The 19,899-nt window shown below is 38.4% G+C and overlaps 1 protein-coding gene across 2 annotated transcripts in view; it reads left to right on the plus strand.

Moving 5' to 3' along the window:
• The first annotated feature begins 5,245 nt into the window (after positions 1-5,245).
• Positions 5,246-19,899, plus strand: part of LOC149233422 (protein SAWADEE HOMEODOMAIN HOMOLOG 2-like) — a 118,115-nt gene continuing 103,461 nt past the window's right edge. Inside the window, exons 1-2 of one of the 2 annotated variants that reach the window (XM_089379750.1) lie at positions 5,246-5,663; positions 5,779-5,901. In XM_089379750.1, the coding sequence (XP_089235876.1) occupies positions 5,848-5,901 (54 nt within the window). In that variant the 5' untranslated portion in view covers positions 5,246-5,663; positions 5,779-5,847. The remainder of the gene's footprint in view (positions 5,664-5,778; positions 5,902-19,899) is intronic. The other variant, XM_089379751.1, reaches the window with a different exon arrangement.

Consider the following 19,899-nt stretch of genomic DNA (forward strand, 5'->3'; position numbering starts at 1 on the left):
TGCAGAAACCAGTGGAACAAAAGCATTATTGTTAGGTGGAAAAGAGTTTCTGCGACAGATTGAGGATAATAAGGTAAAATATGCAGTTGTGCAAAGGCCAAAACCAGTGTTGATACATACTAAGATTACTAACTTGCCTGTAGAGATACAGGACATGTTGCAGGAATTTAGTGATATTGTGGTAGATGATCTACCAGACAAATTACCACCAAAACAAAGCATTAGTCACCATATTGATTTCATTCCAGGAGCCAGTTTGCCAAACAAAGCTGCTTACCAGATGAGTCCGAAGGACAATGAGGAAATCAAGAAGCAGGTGCAGGAGTTGTTGGATAAAGGGCTGATTCGGGAAAATCTAAGCCCTTGTGCGATTCTAACTGTTTTAGCTCCCAAGAAAGGAGGTGAGTGGCAGATGTGCACTGATTCCCGGGCAATTAACAAGATCACTATTAGGTACAGGTTTCCTTTACCTCGGATGGATGATATGATGGATTGTTTGAGTGGAGCAACATACTTTTCAAAGATAGACTTGAAAAGTGGCTACCACCAAATCAGGATTCGAGAAGGTGATGAGTGGAAGACAACTTTCAAGACTAATGAAGGCTTATATGAATGGTTGGTTATGCCATTTGGACTGAGCAATGCCCCCAGCACATTCATGAATTTGATGAACAAGATGCTGAAAGAATTCATTGGTAAATTTGTGATTGTATATCTGGATGATATACTTATATTCAGCAAAATGAAGGAAGAGCATTTTCGACATGTCAGGTATGTATTGGAAAAATTGCAATAAAATAGATTACTGATAAATTTGAAGAAATGTTCTCTTTTCAAGAAAGAATTAATTTATTTGGGATTTATGATTTCCGAGAATGGACTAAAAATGGATCCGGAAAAGGTGGCCTACTTCGGTGCGAAATTAAATGAAAGTAGACAGAAGTACACGTCTTATGACAAAGAATTTTATGCAGTGGTCCAAGCACTAAAGCCTTGGAGACATTATCTATTGGCCAATGAATTTGTCTTATTTTCAGACAAATTTGCATTACAGTATATTATGCTACAACACAAGCTGAACCATAAACATGCGAAGTGGGTGGAGTACTTGCAAAGTTTTACATTTGTGTTGAAACACATCAGCAGTCAAGCCAAAAAAGTGGCAAATGCATTAAGCAGGAGGAATTTGATCCTACAATAAAGTACGATACGAGTATTAAGATTCGAACATCTTAAGGACTTGTATGAAACATATGTAGATATTAATGAAGCCTCTGAAGCTTGCCAAAATCCACTGTTGAGGGATAACAGTTCATGGCTGGACTATAATATGCAGGAGGGGTTGTTGTTCAAAGGAGGGCAGTTGTGTATCCTGGAATGTTCTATGAGGGAGAACTTAATCCAGGAAAAGCATAATGGAGGTTTAGCCGGGCATTTTGGCATAGACAAGACTTTGGATCAGTTGACCCTCTTTTACTATTGGTTGAAGATGCGTAGAGATGTAAAGATGTTTGTGACTAGATGCAAAGTGTGTCAGCTTGCAAAGGGACACAACCAGAACATAGGGTTGTATACGCCCTTACCTATCCCGAACAGACCATGGGACTCAGTCAATTTAGACTTTGTCTTAGGTCTGCCGAAGACACAATGAGGATTTGATTCCATCATGGTGGTGGTGGATCGTTTCACCAAAATGGCACATTTCATTCCTTGTAGGAAAACCAGTGATGCCACACATGTAGCACACTTGTTTTTCACAGAGATAGTCAGATTACATGGCTTGCCGAAGTCTATTATTTCGGACCGAGATGTAAAGTTTACAGGTCATTTTTGGCGAACCTTATGGAAAAAGTTAGACACCAAATTGAACTTCAGCTCAGCTTATCACCCGCAGACCGATGGGCAAACCGAAGTGGTGAACCGAAGTCTAGGAAATCTACTAAGGAGTCTAGTTGGTGAAAATTCTCGACAGTGGGAGTGTGTACTTGCACAAGCGAAATTTGCTTATAACGATTCGCCCAACAGAAGCACGGGCAGTAGTCCTTTCTAAATCCTATACGGAATGCACCCACGTGGAGTACATGAGTTGCGGGATTTGGGTTAGTTGGAGTGCAAGAGTGCTGATGGTGAAGATTTCATAAAGGTAATCAACGATCTTCATGAACAGGTAAAATTAAAATTACAAGACAGCAGCCAAAGATACAAACAGAAAGCAGATTTGAAAAGGCGGGAGGTACAATTCAATGTAGGGGACCTGGTACTAGCACACCTACGCAAGGAGAGGTTTCTTAAATGCGAATACAAGTAGTTAAAATTGAAGAAAATTGGGCCTTGCAGGATTCTTCGAAAGTTTTCTACAAATTCTTATGAGTTGTAGTTACCTCCAGGTATAGGAATCTCGCCCATTTTTAATGTGGTAGATATGTACCCATACATTGCTGCTAATGAAGAAGACAGTTCGGAAAGACGAACACGGAACACCTAGAATGAGAACGACTCATGGATTAAACATATGCCCCTAGCAAAGCCTTTAGAGATCAAACAGATCCTAGACACCTAGGTGGCCAGATGGACTTGAAGAAAAGAATATTTGCGGTACTTGGTCAAGTGGAAGGGCCATCTTATTGAAGATAGTTCTTGGTTTGATGCTGGCTAGATTCAAAGCACCGGGTACTCTATTGAAGAGCTCATGGACAGGAGCCATGAGTTTAATTTACCCCGGGAGCCTGATGCAAGAGCATCCGACTGAAAAGGTGACAACTGGAAATGGTTTTTAATTTTCTGTTGGAAAGGAAGAAAAACATTACAAATTTTATTTTATTTTTGTTTTACTTAAATTAAGGCTGATACAGCCATTGTCCTTTAAAAATTAAGCAAGCAAGTAAAATAGGATTAGTTAAGAGTATGTTTAAAGAAACTGTTAGATAATTGTAAGGTAACTGAAGGACAGTTTGTCAACTGTAAGGGACTGCTGGTAAGGCATAAAAGCAAAACCAGATCCCCACTGTGGGGGTTGCCATCTAGAGGGAAGAAAGAATACACAAATTGAAATTACAATTTGTTTTCTTGAGTATATGTGAAAGCAAATGAATCTAAAATCTTTGTCAATAAGAAAGAAAGACAATTTCTTTTTTCTTATGCATTAGGGTTTCAGATATTGTTTTAAAGCAAAATAGTGAAGTATTTCATTAAGAGGCTGAATGACATCGACATAAATCTCGTGACTGAAGGCATTTCAGAACAGGAACCAGACAAAGGCAAAGCCAACAAATATAACACATTCTTTCTCAAAAACCCAAGTACATTTACATTCAGTATTCAAGCACACCTGTGCATTTGTTACATTTCAAAATTTAACAGTTCAATATACATTTATGAAACCAAAACAGTAGAGGGTTTTGAAACCCACAAGTGTCGAAAACAACGATTTGCAGGCCAAGGCTAGTCTGATAGCGAGGGTTTGAAACCCATGAAACCATACAAAACATAACTAAGAAGACGAAACCCCGAGGGTTTACACTTGACTAAGGATAACGCAAGCAAAAACAACAAGACAAAGAGCAGATAAAAGAAGGGAAGAGCAAGGGTTTACCTGTGAAAAGCCTGTCTCCGAGTCAGAGGACGAGAACTGAGTCTCTAGCCAGAGGGTTTCTCTCAACAAGAACGCCATTGGTAAGTTTACCTGCTCACAAGGGGCCAGAGGGTTAGAATCACAAAAATGAGATGCAGAAATGAAACCAGAACAAAAAATTACCTAAAGTAGCATTCGCTGAGCTGCCCACAAAAGTAAGAAGGGAAGAACTTGTGGTTACGTAGAGCTAAGTCAACACCAGAACCAACATCGGAAACCACCACGAGCAGAATAAAAACGAAGCATAAGCTAGGCAACAAAGAATAAGTGAAAAAAATTGCAGATTGAAAGTCGACCTGAAGCCTCTGTGGACCAGCAAACAAACCACCACAAGAAACACGCAAAGGCACAACACATACACGGAGCCGAACTAGACCAACAACGGATGCAAGAATGGAAGCCAACTCTTAGTTTTCCCTTGGCAGATGTGAATTGGTTACATTTGCGAAACGAAGGCCAGTATAAAGGGGCAGGCCGAAACAATTAAAAGTGCATTAAACCCTCACACCTAAAACCCTGTTTTTTATTCGGAAGAACTACAAAGTTAAACAGTTTGTTGACATGTTTCCTTTCCTCGGTATTGCCACAAGGAAGCGTACGTTCAAATAAATAAGTCATGTTGTAATTGATCAAGGATAAGCACTACATTAATCGAGTTGATAGGGGTGCTTAATAATGTCATTACATAGGATTATCAATTTCTCCTTTGATGACTTGTTAGCATGCTTAATAACCTTTGATGACTTGTTAGCATGGAAAATTTGATAGGTTTAGAGGCGGTACATCACCATGTTGGCGAAAAAGGTAACATTTATATTGAGGCTCTTAAGGGTGTTGATCACGACAACATTTTGAAATTATTGGGTTGAGAGCTCAATGCCTTTAATTCAGGCCTTTGATTCCCATTTAAATTTCGCGTTGTCTAATGAGGTCACAATTTCGCTTGGATGACGAATTCCTTGTAGGAATTTGGTGATAAATTCTTCAAGAAATCTGACTATAGGAGTGTTTAAATCATTTTTTTGATGGCAAAAATGGATTCATCACCATCACGAATCCTTGGAGTATCCAAAATCTTGAATCTTGACGTAACCCAGATTTTAAAAAATTTCCACCATATTTTCTAAAAATCATGAGAGTTTCTATTATTTTCCTAGCAAAATTGTGCCTTATTTAAATTAAGCATGTAAATTTTGTGTCTATAGTAAATTAATGATAATCTTGAAATCAACTTATATTGTAATTATCATATGTGTAGGGCCCTTTCTTTACTCAACCCCTCCAATAATGCTTTAATCTCGATGTAGTCACTAATTCATTATTAAAAAAAAATGCTTGAAACAAGCTAGTTAAGATGACCCTTCCACAATCCTCACACCTAAGTGTCTTGGGGCCTTTAAGATTACCTTTCCAAATCCTGCTTGCTTAGAAGCGCTTATGCCGAGTGGATTTCGACTTCAACGAACAATTTTCCCATTTTTTGGGAATGCTTTTGGCCTTGCCATTAACTACCGTAACTTCTTCTTGTAGTTAATTAGTCACAAGCACGTGAAGACTTTCAAAGTTGCGATTAGGGCGTTCATGACTTATTTCAAAATTTATCCAACCCCATGTTCCATACACATGAACGTTATGTGGTGGAAAGAATGGAAAAACCACGGTAGTGCCACTTTTCATTTTGTAGCACAGGCAAGTTGTGTACAATCATCAAATTGCGATCACCAGCTTTATCAGCGCACGGCATTACAGTCATCAATAACAGAGATTAAACCGAACCCCGTCAAAGAACTGGTTTAAAGATCAATGCTCAAAGCCCGGCTCTATCTTTCTCCTAGGGTAAATGCGGGTAGAGCGTGCTATTCAACGACTACTTGATGGGCATGGGCATGCGTGGGGAAACGGGTCATTCATCGTCCTCCCACATTAAAGGCAAACTTCAAACGAAGTCCAATTGGACCACACGAAAACCCACCCACTCGCTGGCTGTTCGCTTTATTGCTCTTGCTCTGTGCTTGGGACGTCACTCCAACTGGTAAGACAAACGTTTTCAACGTCTTCACTCCCTTGAAGATTTATTTCAATTTCCCTAGGGTTTCCAGGGTGGAGATTTCCGCAATATTATAACTTTCACTGATCTGCATTTGCAGACATTGCTCTGAATGAATTGAAGAAATTCAAGGCCGAGATAAATTGGAAAAGGAAGGAGTTTGAACAAGATGGGACGACCCCCTCAACGCGAATCTCAGTATTTTCGTTTTACAAAGAAAGAAGTGAGTTTTCTCTTCTGAAAACTCGTTCAATTCCAATGTTTCTTGTGATTGAAGGTTATTATTTATTGGGAGATGTCTCTCTGTAATCAGTAAATTTCTTCCTGGAATATGATGGAATATTTTCCTGTCATCTGGGATGCCTTCTTGGCTTCCTGAATCTACTGCTTTTGGCATCGAGTTGATTATTAAGAGAGTATCTTCCGGTGCTGCTTATCTATACAATTTTTATATTTGTGATAAAGTGCACTGCCTTCTACCAAATTGTGAATGGTTTTTCCCCATAGTTACCAGGTTTGAAAAGTTGGGTAGATTTGAGAGGCGAGGTTTGGAAAAGATCAAAATTTTGAAAGAGTTTGAGAGGTGAGGTTTGAAAAGGACTGGAATTTCGGAAAAGTTCAGAAATATGGAGCGTATAAAATCATGTTTAAAATTATGCATATCACTCAGAAATTCACTTAATCACAGAAAAATACATGAATCTACACCAAAAGTGTTTTTTCTTGCTTTTTTCTAATGTGTTTTCTTTTAGGAAAGTTTCACAGTTTGAGCCCAGGTCACTTCAGGCTGTCCGAAAGGTTCAGCGTCAGGTCGATTGGTAGGTATTGGCTTTTCCCAAAACCAGACTGAAAGTTTTGATGATTCGGAGGTTATGGTCATGAACTGTTTCCCTTTCTCCTGCTTTATCGGGATTTTTCTTCACTACCCCTTCAAATTGCAGAGGGAGATATTCATAGGGACTTTGGCTTCTCTGTTATGAATTTATTATCCTTATGAAGGTTATCTGTATTTTCAAGGTTTTTCAGTTATCAATAATTCTGAGAACAGAAGGGTTTTAATCTGAATACAGGAAGATGACTGTCATTTGTTGTTCCCTTGACAATCCATTTTTAATTTTTCTTTGTTGTCCATGGTTGTCTATGTGTTCTATTTTTTTTCGTGAGATCATGGTACTATGATGGTACTGGTGTTTAGATTGTGCCATAATAACCCTGCTTTTAAAATGAAATTCTTTGCCTACAAAGGCAATAAAAGTTCACAAAAGCAATCCGGGATGAACTGGCTGTTCATCACGTACAAGGGATTCTCAATGATTTATGCCATGGTGTTTAAAGTTTAAACCCATGGAAAATGTCCTAATCTATACAGACCCAAATTGGTTTCTTTTCTTAGATGCTCAAAAGTGCTTCTGAAATTTGCTTAGTTGATAGTTTGAGCTTCTTGAATTTTTTTCTCTGTTTAACCTTGAAATATAAAAATAGAAGGGAAATTAAGGAAAATTTTTGTTAGTAATTCAGCAGTCATTATTAACATAACATATGCATGCATGGTCTCCTGTTGATGTTTGTAGCTTGGGCAGCACAGGCCTATGCGTCTAGGCGTGCAAGAAGTCGCCCATGATTTTCTTAAAGCATTAGAACATTTGCTCAAGTGTGAGCAAGTTACTAATGTAACTTAGTCTAATCTTTTAACTTAGGAAAATCACATAATTATTATGTTGGCTAATTGAGCTAAATAAACTTAGGAAAAGTAAAGGAAATTACTTTAGTGATTATGTTTTAATCTCAATTGTTGATCCCAAGTGAGGCGAGATCTAAGATTGTTAATCACTTTGGAGATTAGGGTTAGGGTTAGGGGTTTAGCTCATTGTAAAGTTATAAAAGCACAAAAGACACAAAAGAAAAGACAACATCGCAAGATTGAGAGAGGTTTCTCAGTGATTGTGTTGGGTCTGAGGAAGGGGAAACAAAGAGATCTGGATCAACCAAGGAGGGTTGATCAGCTGGATCAGATCAAGGTTTGTATGTAATTCCTCATTTGGGCCATTATCCTAGGACATGAGCCCAAATAAGTTTGGATTGTTAAATCTAAATCAACAAAATATATCCTTCAAAAGTAAAGATATATGACATATAAATAGCGTACATGAGTGTACTAACCAAATATATCTGTGTTTTTTTGTTAAGACTTTTGGTTAGAGGGGTTCCTTTGTTAAATTACTTGCTGTCTTATGACTACAGATTGTAAAATCTGCAGAAAAAAGAGATAACAGCAACACAGCCCCTTGAAAACAACTAACCAATAGTGCCTTAGCACTCTCAATGAAAGATCTAGGGGTGGGGAGGCTAGGAGATGAAAGACAAACCATGCTGAATCAATCTGAAGCCTTAAACTGGCAATAAAATGCAATTTTCAACAAACTGAAAAGTACTTTGTTGAGGTTATGGGGTCAAAACCAGAAAATATTCCAGCAAATAGATTCAAGTTATAATGGCTGGAAATGAAGTATAAAGCCTCTAAATGAAAGATAATCAATTTAGAGACTTTTCACAAGGTTTTAATGATAAAACTTACTTGGAATATGCCTTGTATATTGAAAAATATGCAGATTCTATTGTAATATAGCAAGATAATGTGGAATAAAGCTAAAACAACAAGTATATTGATCCTTGGTCTAGATCTATCTTTTATGTTTAATATCCCAAGGTTACCGTTAAACTAACTAATTAATGATGAAACTTGAAGCACAGACCAGTAAATAAAACTAAGCTGAAATAAAAGCTAACATTTTTTGATTTTAAAATAACAATGGTTGTCGAGAAATGACTTGCCCTTTACCACAAGACATTAGTCAGGATTGTTGGGTTGTGAAGCACAATCACATTCAAATGTTAGGATATTCCAACACATAGGAAATAGTTAAGTGTACCTTGGTCTAGTGTAGAGTTAGGTAAAGTGTGTTTTTTTACTATGTACTTTTGTAACTTACAATCCGACGGTCACAATATGTAGTGATCCGACGGTTCATTCTCTCTTCGGTATTACTGACACTTGATCCGTGGCTTAACACTCGATTGGTCCATGATCTCTATTTAAAGAGCATGGAGGGTCATTTGTAGGGTAACCGTTCATGAGAGAAGTTTATGTAAATTTTCGTTCTTTTATTAATAAATTGCCTTAAGTGGCCGCGTTGGCTCAGGCCGTGGACTGTTTCCCTCTTTGAGGGTTTTAACCACATCAACAATACTAGTGTATTGATCTGTGATCTGTTTGTGAGTGACGTCCTTTGGTGTTCTGTTTGAGGAACTTACCCTGTAAATTCTTACATGGTATCAGAGCCAGGTTGAGGGCCGCATCCATTGGTGATCCAAATCTGACGCTGGTAGAACTGCATCTGACTGCCGTTTCCTAGATCTACTGTTTCTGACTGCTTTCGGGCCGAGAGGATTGCTCTATTGTGTTAGGAGCATCTGTTCCAGTGAGGAACCCCTTTCGTTTCACACGAAAAGGTTTCCGGTAGCCCTAGCTACGTCATTTTTAAGATCTGGATGTATACAATGTTTATTTGTAGTTTTTAGTTATTTTCTCTCTGTTTATTTCGGTTTATTTAGCTCTTTGTTTTTTTATGACCAGATCTATATCTTTCATTTCTACGTATGCTCTTTGCCCCGTGACTTTGTGCGATCTGGGCAAATCAGAAACAGAAAGGAAGGATTTTTCTCATGTGTATGCTCTTTTCTGCCGCGCCTTAGTGTGATCTCGGAAAATCAGAAACATTGAAGAAAATATTTAGTTTCTAGCTAAAGCTAACTTCAAGCCGTAAGGTTTGTTTTTTTTTGTTTGTCCCTGTTGGATTTTGTGTTTTTTGTTTTGTAGGCAAAAAAGAGCTTTCTCAAGTAAGCACGCACTTTACTAACCTTTTAATCTAGCTCACTTGGTCCAAAGCTACTTTATGAGAATAAAGGTCTTGAGTTCAAGTCTTTCTTTTTGTTGAGCTAATTAGATTAAGTTTGGAAAGGGGGCAGATTTTTTTATTTTTTAAATATAACATTATCATTCATTTCCGCACATTCCCGCACTTCGTCGGCATCTTCAACGACTTTTCTTCAAAAAGCCATAACTTCTTCATCCGAAAGCCGTTTTTAGAGGCGTTTTTTTTTAATCAGTGAATTTTTTCGAGATCTTTCGAACACTTATTTTCAGCATTTACAGCGTCAGTTTCTGTTAAAATGGAAAGTTCATGCCAAGTTATTCTTGACAACATTAACTACTTCCAATGGTGGTCCTACATTGTGGATTTACTTAGAAGTAAAGGTCTTTACAGAATAGCCTCAGGCCAAGAAACCAAACCGAAAGATGAAGATAAGGCAACCAAATGGGAAAATAGGCAAGATCAAGCACGTGGGTTGATAGGGATGTCTATTTCTCCAGACCTTAGATTCCATATCGCAGAACTTGATACTCCTAATGAAGCAATGAAACAGATCACTAAAGTTTTTGGAATTAAAAATGAACTTAGAGCCCATCAACTCAAAAATGAGTTGCTTACATTGGACCCCAATAATTTTTCTTCCATTGAAGATTTTCTGTCCAAGTTCAAGACCCTTAGACTTCTCTTGGAAGGTGTTAAGGTTAAGAAAGAAGATGGTAACCTTATCTATTCCATTCTTACTAAGTTGGGACCAGCCTACTCTGTGTTTGTTTCCACCTTCCATTCTATAAGAGAAGCCTTCATTTCTCAAGGACAAGACTACAAGTCCCCTTCCTTTGATGCCTTTTGTGATTCTTTAATAAGAGAACAAGAAAAACTCTTACACCTTGGTCTTCTTAATCTTGGAAACTCTTCTAAGAAAGAATCCTAAGAAATCGTACCCTAAAAAGAATGGTTCTAAACCAAACAAGGGTCCTAAGCAATTTCAACCTCAAAATGAAAAATCATTTCAACAAAATGATAAGGCAAATAAAAACAAAGGGAAGAAGACTAATAGACATTGCCACTTTTGTAATCGAGATGGCCACTTAGAATCCAAATGCTTTAAGAAGATGGAAGCCTTGGAAGCAACAATGAAGAAGCATAACATCCATTTGGAGCACTCTTCAACTTCAACTTCATCTTCAGGAATAACACTTTCTGCATGTGGTTGTCAAACATCTCGGTCTGGATATGCACTAAATGTATCTTCTTCTTCTAATTCTCATGAGTGGCTCATTGATTCTGGAGCTTCTTATCACATGGCCAAAAACAAAGCCATGTTTTCTTCTTTAAATGATTGTAACACCAAAAATATATATGTTGGTGATGATAAATCTCTTAGTGTTGTAGGGACTGGAACTGTTCATATAGACAATGGTCAATTTAATGATGTATTATGTGTTCCAACCTTATCCTGCAACCTTTTATCTGTATATCAGATAACTCATTCAGGTGAAGGTAAAATCATTGAATTTTCACCTCACGATGTTGTAATTAAGGACCTAAAAGATCCTAGACAGATTTTAGCTATTGGCATTGCTGATGATTCTACAAGGTTGTATAAGTTTAACAACTTTGGATCATCAAATATTCCCTCAGTATTTGTTGCTCATAATGATGAAATGAGCAAACTTTGGCATGAGTGATTTGGTCACTTAAACTATCACTCCCTTCAGAATCTATGTGAAGAAAATATGGTGACAGGTCTTCCAATGGTATCTTGCAAAGATAGTGTTTGTTCCAAATGTGTACTCGGAAAACATCATCGGGATAGTTTTGAAAAACGTGCCTCTTGGCACGCTTCAGCCCCTTTACAGCTTGTGCATAGTGATTTATGTGGTCCACTTCCAGTTGTTTCATTCTTTGGCTACAAGTATTTCTTAACTTTCATTGATGATTTCTCTAGACGCACTTGGGTATACTTCTTAAAACTCAAGAGTGAAGTATTTAACATGTTCTTGGCCTTTAAGGCCTTTGTTGAAAAACAATCTGGACATCAAATTCTTGAGCTAAGATCTGATCATGGCGAAGAATATGTTAACAACAAATTCATCAACTTTTGCACTGAGAATGAATTCAAATGCAACGAAGAATTGCACCTTAAAGGAAATGGCTAATTGTATGCTTCAATTTAAAGGACTTAGTCTTAATTTTTGGGCAGAAGCTATTAATTGTGCAAATTACATAATAAATCGTACTCTTACTAAGGTTTTAAAGAATATCACTCTAAAAGAAGCATGGAACTCAATTAAACCAGATGTAAGTCACTTTTGTGTTTTTGGAAGTGAAGCATGGGCCCATATTCCAGAGGAGAAATATAAAGCTTTAGAACCTAAGAGTGAAAAATGTATTTTTGTTGGATATTTTGAAGATGTCAAAGGATATAGACTTATTCCACTTAAGTCCAAAAATGTTATCATTAGAAGAGATGTAAAGTTTGCTGAAAATATATTGGCCTACGAGCCTAGTTTGGCGGATGTGCCACCTCTCTCTATCTCTTCTACTTTTGAAAATATTTCTTCTTCAGATGAAGAAAGCGAGGATGACAATCCTCCCCCACCTTCTCAGGATCCTCCTTCAGCTCCTCAGCTTCCAAAATGGGTCCGTGCTACTCGGGATGCAACAGGCGCTCTTGCCGGTGATCCTACAGATTAATGACGTACACGTTTTCAGTTTGATAGAGCCTTTTCTTTACTAGCTCAAGCTTCAGCAAATTATGATCTTGACACCTTTGCAGAAGCTTCAGGCCATCCAGATTGGGACGCAGCTATGAATGAAGAATATCGTTCATTATTGGCAAATGATACATGGGATCTTGTTCCTCTACGAAAGGGACGAAAACTTGTTAGATGCAAATGGGTTTACAGAACCAAGTATGGACCAGATGGAAAAGTTGATAAACATAAAGCTCGTCTCGTTGCTAAGGGTTTTTCACCAGTTGAAGGCATTGACTATACTGAAACCTTCTCCCTTGTTGCCAAAATGAACTCTATCGGCCTTGTTCTTTCCCTTGATGCCTCTTTCAAATGGGAAGTCCATCAGATGGATGTTAATCTGCCTTCTTGCATGGGGACTTGCATGAAGAAATATATATGGAACAACCTACTGGCTTTATACAAACAAACTCCAACCTTGTATGTGGCTTAAGAAATCCCTTTATGGTCTCAAGCAAGCTCCTCCGGCTTGGTATGCCAAAATGGATAGCTTTCTTTTAGAAACTGGCTTTTCTAGGTGTCACTTTGACAATACTATCTACACCAAGAAAGTGGGCAAGTCTCTTATCATTCTTGTTTTTTATGTTGATGATCTTATCCTTACTGGTAGTGATCCCAACCTTATAAACCATGTGAAGTCTAGCCTTAAAAAGAAGTTTGAAATGACAAACTCAGGGCACTTGCATTATTTTCTCAGTCTTCAAGTCTTGCAATCCAAGGAAGGTATTTCCCTTTCCTAGTCCAAGTATGCCTGTGATCTTCTACGCCATTTTCACATGGAAGACTGTAAGCCAACCCCTTCTCCCTTTCAGTCTGGAGCCAAACTTTCAGTCACTTGTACTTCCCCTGAAGTTGATGCTACCTTATATCGTTAACTTGTAGGAAAACTTTTGTATTTGACCCATGCTCGTTCTGACCTTTCCTTTGTTGTTGGCCTTATTGCTCGTTTTATGCAAAACCCACATGAAAGTCATTGGAAAGCAGCTAAAAGAATACTTCGTTATGTTCGAGGTACAGTTCAGTTTGGGATTCATTACAGTGCAGAAGCATCTCCTCTATTGGTTGGTTTCACTGATTCTGATAGCGCTGGTGACCCTGATGATCGGAAGTCTACTGCAGGTTATGTGTTCACTCATGGTTCAGGACCTATTACATGGGCTTGCAAGAAACAAAGTGCCATTTATTTTTCTTCAACAAAAGCAAAGTATCGTGGTGCTGTAGAAGCTAGTAAGGAAGCCTTGTGGCTTCGTCAGATCCTGTCAGAGTTTGGCTTTCAGCAGCAGCATCTGACTACACTGTGGTGTGATAATCAAAGTGCCATTCGACTATGCAAAGATCTAGTCCAACATTAGCACAGCAAACACATTGAACTGCACATGCACTTCATCAGAAAGCTCATTCACGACCATGTTCTTGAAGTGCAATATTGTTCAACAGATGATCAAGTTGCAGACATCTTTACAAAGGCTCTCACAGAGGCGAAGTTTACTAAACTTCGATTTATGGTTGGAGTTCAGGAAGTTGTCTCTAAGGGGGGATAGGCTCTAATGCCTCCTTCCTTCTCCTATTGTGTCATATTTGTACATCCTTCAATCCTATCCCAAGTTGTTGTTAAGGGGGGGGGGGGGTGTTAGGATATTCCGACACATAGGAAATAGTTAAGTATAACTTGGTCTAGTGTAGAGTTAGGTAAAGTGTGTTTCTTTACTATGTACTTTTGTAACTTACAATTTGACGGTCACGATATGTGGTGATCTGACGGTTCATTCTCTCCTCGGTATTACCGACACTTGATTCGTGGCTTAACACCCGATTGGTCCATGATCTCTATTTAAAAAGCATGGAGGGTCATTTATAGGGTAACCGTTCATGAGAGAAGCTTATGTAAATTTTCATTCTTTTATTAATAAACTGCCTGAAGTGGCTGCGTTGGCTCAGGTCGTGGACTGTTTCCCTTTTTGAGGGTTTTAACCATGTCAACAATACTGGTGTATTGATCTGTGATCTGTTTGTGAGTGGTGTCCTTTGGTGTTCTATCTCAGGAACTTACCCTGTAAATTCTTACATCAAATTGACAATTGTTTATTTTCTAACCTTTAGTAACTTGGCTAACTACTTCCTAGTAGATCATACCTACTAAATAAAAAAATATGGTTGAGATTTTAACACTTAAAATATAATTGTAGAAGCAAAAACAATACATATGAGATTTTTGCCTTCAAAAACTTCTGTTTCATTACATAAAATCTTCCACATATAGGGCCTCCCCTCCTTAGGATAATTATCCTATGAAGAAGAATACCAATTCAACAATAATCCTGGAATTGATCTAGCTAATCAAATCCTTGATGTGTCCTTCACTACTGGTTGATCTAGATCCTTTCCGTGTTGCCTCTTGCACTCTTCCTTGGACCCTGCACTCTTCAATGGAAGTCCTTCTCCACCCAATCACTAAGATCCCTCTCTCATTGTGTCTTGTGCTCAAGATGTATCTTCTCCTTTAACCTAGCCTTCCTTTTATGAGTTTGAGTTATTGATTGTCTCCACAACCTTAATCTCCAAAGTGATTGACGGTTGAGATTAGATCTCAACATTACCTGAGATCAATGGTTGAGATTAGATCCCAACATTACTTGAGATCAATGGTTGAGATTTATCTAATTCACTAATGCAAACAACAATTGCATCTCATTAGAATAACTCCTTTTTTCTTATAAAGGTCAATTACTTTAATAAAAGTAATTGTTAAACTTAAGAGTCAATTAGGCTATTTCTGCATGTCTAGACATGTAGACTTGTGCAGAAGTGCATGCCCATTGCTGCAAACATAAACAAAAATGTACTTTGGAAAATGAGGTGGGCTTGGACTCGATAAGAGTGTATTGCTCCTGCCTATGTCGAAAACTCATCGCAACTTTCCAAATCTAACTAGGTGTGACCTCTAGCAAGATGTCTCCATTATTCGGGTCAACTAAGTGATGGAATGCTTTTCACTCTGTTGAAACTATTCCCTAAAAGGATTGGTCCAACCCTTGGCTCCAAGTCGCTCCACCTATAACAAGAGTCATGAAGTAGACTAACTCTTAGTCCACCCTCTCCTCATGGCTATGTAGCCCCTCAACTGATTGTCCCTTCAACACTTGTGTGATCTTTATTAATTGTGAAAAAATCTATTATGAGCTTTGTTACTGTTGAAATATGTAACTAGGTTCAGTCTTCATAATGACATATGTAATCATGATTTTATGTATTTGATGAAAAGAGAAAAATAAATTTATTATTGTCATTCTTGAGGCATGGGTTTCATGCTCAAGGGAAATTTATTTTTAGGTCAAGCACCCATTGAGTGCTTCTAGGGCTTGTCATTTAGTCTACAAGTCAATTGAGTCATTGTCATGTATGGAAGACCCATTTGGGCATGTTACATATTGTAAAGAAAAAATTATTTGAGTCAAATTAGAGTCAAAGACCCTCCAAGACCTTGTCATGGTGCCTCAAGCAAGTCGGCCTACATGAAAGATCAAGTTGGCCTCAAGGAAGCAATTCGTACCCCTGGAAAGCCTATATATAAGAAGGAACTCGACCTCATTTGGACACACAACAAGCAAGTTCGATCTCCTCAAGAAAGTAGCTGGAAAAGGGTGAAAATCAAGAATAAGAAGGCAAGCAAGATCAAAGTTTTTGGATCTCTACGTCTCTCTTGTGTTAGGGTTTCTAAAGTTGCTGGGCAAGTCGAAGTGCTGGAAAGTTGTTGGGGTCGAAGGAATTGCTGGGGTCGAAGTTGTAGAAGGAATTGTTGGGCTCGAAGTTGCAGAAGAAATTGCTGGGGTCAAAGTTGCAGAAAAAATTGTCGGGGTCGAGGTTGCTGAAGAAACTGCTGGGGTCGAAGTTGCAGAAAAAATTGTCGGGGTCGAGGTTGCTGAAGAAACTGCTGGGGTCGAAGTTGCTGAAGAAACCGCTGGGGTCGAGGTTGCTGAAGAAACTGCTGGGGTCGAAGTTGCTGAAGAAACCGCTGGGGTCGAAGTTGCTGGAAAGAAATCTCATCAAGGAGAAAGGTTGACTTGGTCTTGGAGGGATTGTTGTCAAGGTTCTTAGGTCTTGGAATTCGTCATTTGAAGATTCTATAAGAAGAGAATAATTCTTGTGGGTTTTCCTTTGAATAGGAGAGGTTTTGGCCTTAGCTGATAGCCTATATCTTGTGTCCTGTTGTGTTATTGATATTCATTGTTTGATGATAGAAAACACTAATAATAATCAAGTGAAAGAAGAAGCTAATCAAGTTAAGTAAAAATATGTCACAAGCAGTTATCAAAGTAAGAGAAATCACCTATTCTAGCTGCCCCTAGATTTCTCAGCATGGTATGAGAGCTAAGGTGACAAGACAAGGAAAGGCAACTTGAAGAAGGATCATCAAAAGGAGTATCAAGAAAAGTCAAGACATCAAAGAGGACATCGTACCATCAAGAAGGGATACACAAGGGCTGAGTACAAGGAAATCATCAAGGACTAATTCACTCATCATCTTGAAGGAAGGAACTAAGAAGGCCTGAAAACCCTAGCTCATCCAAAGAAGGGTTCCACACATGAAGTTGGGAAACTTACACATTTTACAATTATCATCTTAAGGAAAAGAAAGACCTCAAGGACCCTTCCTCCACTCAAAGGACTACACATTTGAAGCATCTTGAAGTTTCCATCTCAAGGAAGCGTTGCCATCATCATCAAAGGAATCAAATTGTTCTCCCTCATTTGAATCAAGAATCTCATCACAAGCATATTTGAAGAAGGACATCTCTACAAGAAGCATTGTCATCTTCAAGGCAATGTTTTAAAACTCCGACTTCGACTTCGCTGAGGGTCGACTCCGACTCTGACTCCGACTCGGTATCGACTTGGCCGGCTCGATTTCAATGACTCGGTCGTTGTAAAAAATACATAATTTTAAAGATTTTCAATCATGTTTCAAAACACACAACATTAGAATATAGATAGAAGACAACATATGATCAAAGTAGGCTCATGAATATATCCATTATATATCAAAATGGCACCCAGTGCATTGCCCAATACATACACGATGATGATATAGAGATCAAAACAAAAACAGATAACCAAGGAGGCTATAAATGGCCTCTACAACAAAAGTCTGTGACTAGTACTACTGGCTACTGCTAGAGTTGCCAACATCATCTGGCTCAGTGTTACTTGGGAGCGAGAGCGAAAGTGGGGAGTGAGAGCGAAAACGGGAGCGGGAGCGACATTTTCAGAAGCTCCTGGTTTGGGAGCGAATCCCGGAGGAGTTCGACAACCCAATGTCACTAACATCAAGGTACATAGAGGGATTGGTGCTCTTGATTAAATACGAGTCCATACCCTAATACATGACAAAATTCAATGGAAACATTGCAATCCCCTATTCCTGAAATCCTGAAAAACTGATAAGTCTGCTAGATTTTGAATGAAATCTAAAATTCTACTTTCTCCATATGAAATCCAATGAGGCCGGAACCACTCTCAAACATCCCGAGTCATTCCATGGTAATGTTAAGGAGAATGTAAACATTACCATGAAATTTGAATAGCATATCAATACTAGGAGAGGGGAATGGACCCCAAAGACCAAAAAACCAATTAATAAAACTATTTGGAGTCCCCCACACTTAGAAAAAACATAAAAAAAGAATTTTTTTTTTTGCGTTTTTGGGGTTTATTGGCCGCATGAATTGACCCGGTCGAGTTGATACGGACTCGGCTGACCGAACCCGTTCGACGGCCGAGTCGCAAATTTTTTAACCGGCTCGGACCAACTCGGCCGAGTTGGTTCCGTGTCGGCCAGCTTTTAAAACACTGCTTCAAGGAAGTAAACATCATCATCAAAATCAAGAAGGCATCGAGTTGAAGATATCACCATCAAAGGAGCATCTTCACTTGACAAGTATCCTTATATCTATGACTTAATCAACTATCAAAACGACTTCATTCTGCAAGGAAAGCAATAAATTGGTTGGGTCATCAAATTTCCTTGAAGAAGAGGACATATTTGGTCCTCATAGAAAATGAAGTCATTGGACATGTTAAGGGTTTAATCGTCGAACCACCAAAAGAGGAAACTCAAGCTCTAGTGAAATATATGAAGGGGGAAATAAGGGCTCAAAGAATCCTTATAGAGTCAATCAAGGATTCTCTCATCCCCTATGTAGCAAAATTGGAGAAGTCAAAAGACATCTATGACAAGTTGGTAGAATTGTTCTTTGTAAGCAATACAGGAGAAGAAATATCTTTGAGAACTGACCTATATAAGATGAAGGTATCAAAGGAAGAAGGGATAGCCTCATATCTTATGAGGGTGTCACAAATACGAGACCGACTGCAAGAGTTGGGGGAAATAATGTCTGATTTAAGATATGACCATCGTGGTGCTCAATGCACTACTTGATGAATGGGGCAACTTTGCATCAAGCATCTAAGGAAAGAAGGAAGCCACCCCATTCAATGAAATTTGGTCATTGTGTAAGATAGCATAAACTAGGTTGAAGGCAAAAAGCGATGTAGGACCTAGCGAACAAGTTCAAGCATTTGCAGCCATGGCTATGGGGAAAGGAAAGTTTGGGAAGTTTGGTCAAGAAGAAGAAGATTGATATGTCGAAGATCCAATGCTATGGTTGTCAGGAATATGGGCAGGAGAGATTGTCTTAAATTCAAGAAGGACAACAAGAAAAGGAAAGAAAGGAATGAAGCCCATATCATTGAAGAAGTGGAAGAACTTGATGAGAGGAAATCCATAGGGATATATCTTCACTATTAAGGTTTCTTAGATGCATAACAAGGAGAAGTAGGAAGTTAAAAGACCTCTACTTTGATTTAAAGATTGATTTAAAGATTACTCTCAAGATGAGAAGCATTATAAGTATGACAGGATACATCTTAGTAAAAGATCCTCCATTGGAATCTTCATTAGAAGATAAACAAGATCCTCCATTGGAATCTTCATTAGAAGCTTCACCTCTACTTGGAAGAAGCAAGTGTCTTGCTGATGGTCTACATTCCACCTTGTGTGGGATCCTTTGTTTAAAAGGATTCACCTGTACTTGGAAGAAGCAAGTGTCTCGCTGATGGTCTACATTCCACCATGCGTGGGATCCTTTGTTTAAAAGGATGATGGTATGATGACATAGGAGTGCAACATGGTTGAAGTACTTTCAAGAAAGGAAAGGAAGCTGCCAAAGGAAGTCTAGATGACCAAAAGAGAAAAGAAGTATGTATGTACTTGATAGATTAAGTCATGTCATCATATAATTGCAGACAACATAGTTGAATGCTCTATCTTATGAGCATGATGGAAAAAGAAGAATCTCTTCTTGATGCATGAAGGTGTATACCTTGAAGTAGTTCACATATTGATAAGATAAAATCAACATAATATGTCCTCATATGGAATATGAGGTGGTTGACAAGATGAAGGGACTATGTATAGAAATTCCTGGGAAGCAATATGTGAATAAAGGAAGAAGAGTTCGTGAAAGACGCAACTAT

The sequence above is a fragment of the Pinus tabuliformis genome, chromosome J (genome assembly GCF_031772625.1).
Source record: "Pinus tabuliformis cultivar Carrire ecotype Pingquan chromosome J, CPIR1, whole genome shotgun sequence".
Classification (NCBI taxonomy): Eukaryota; Viridiplantae; Streptophyta; class Pinopsida; order Pinales; family Pinaceae; genus Pinus; species Pinus tabuliformis.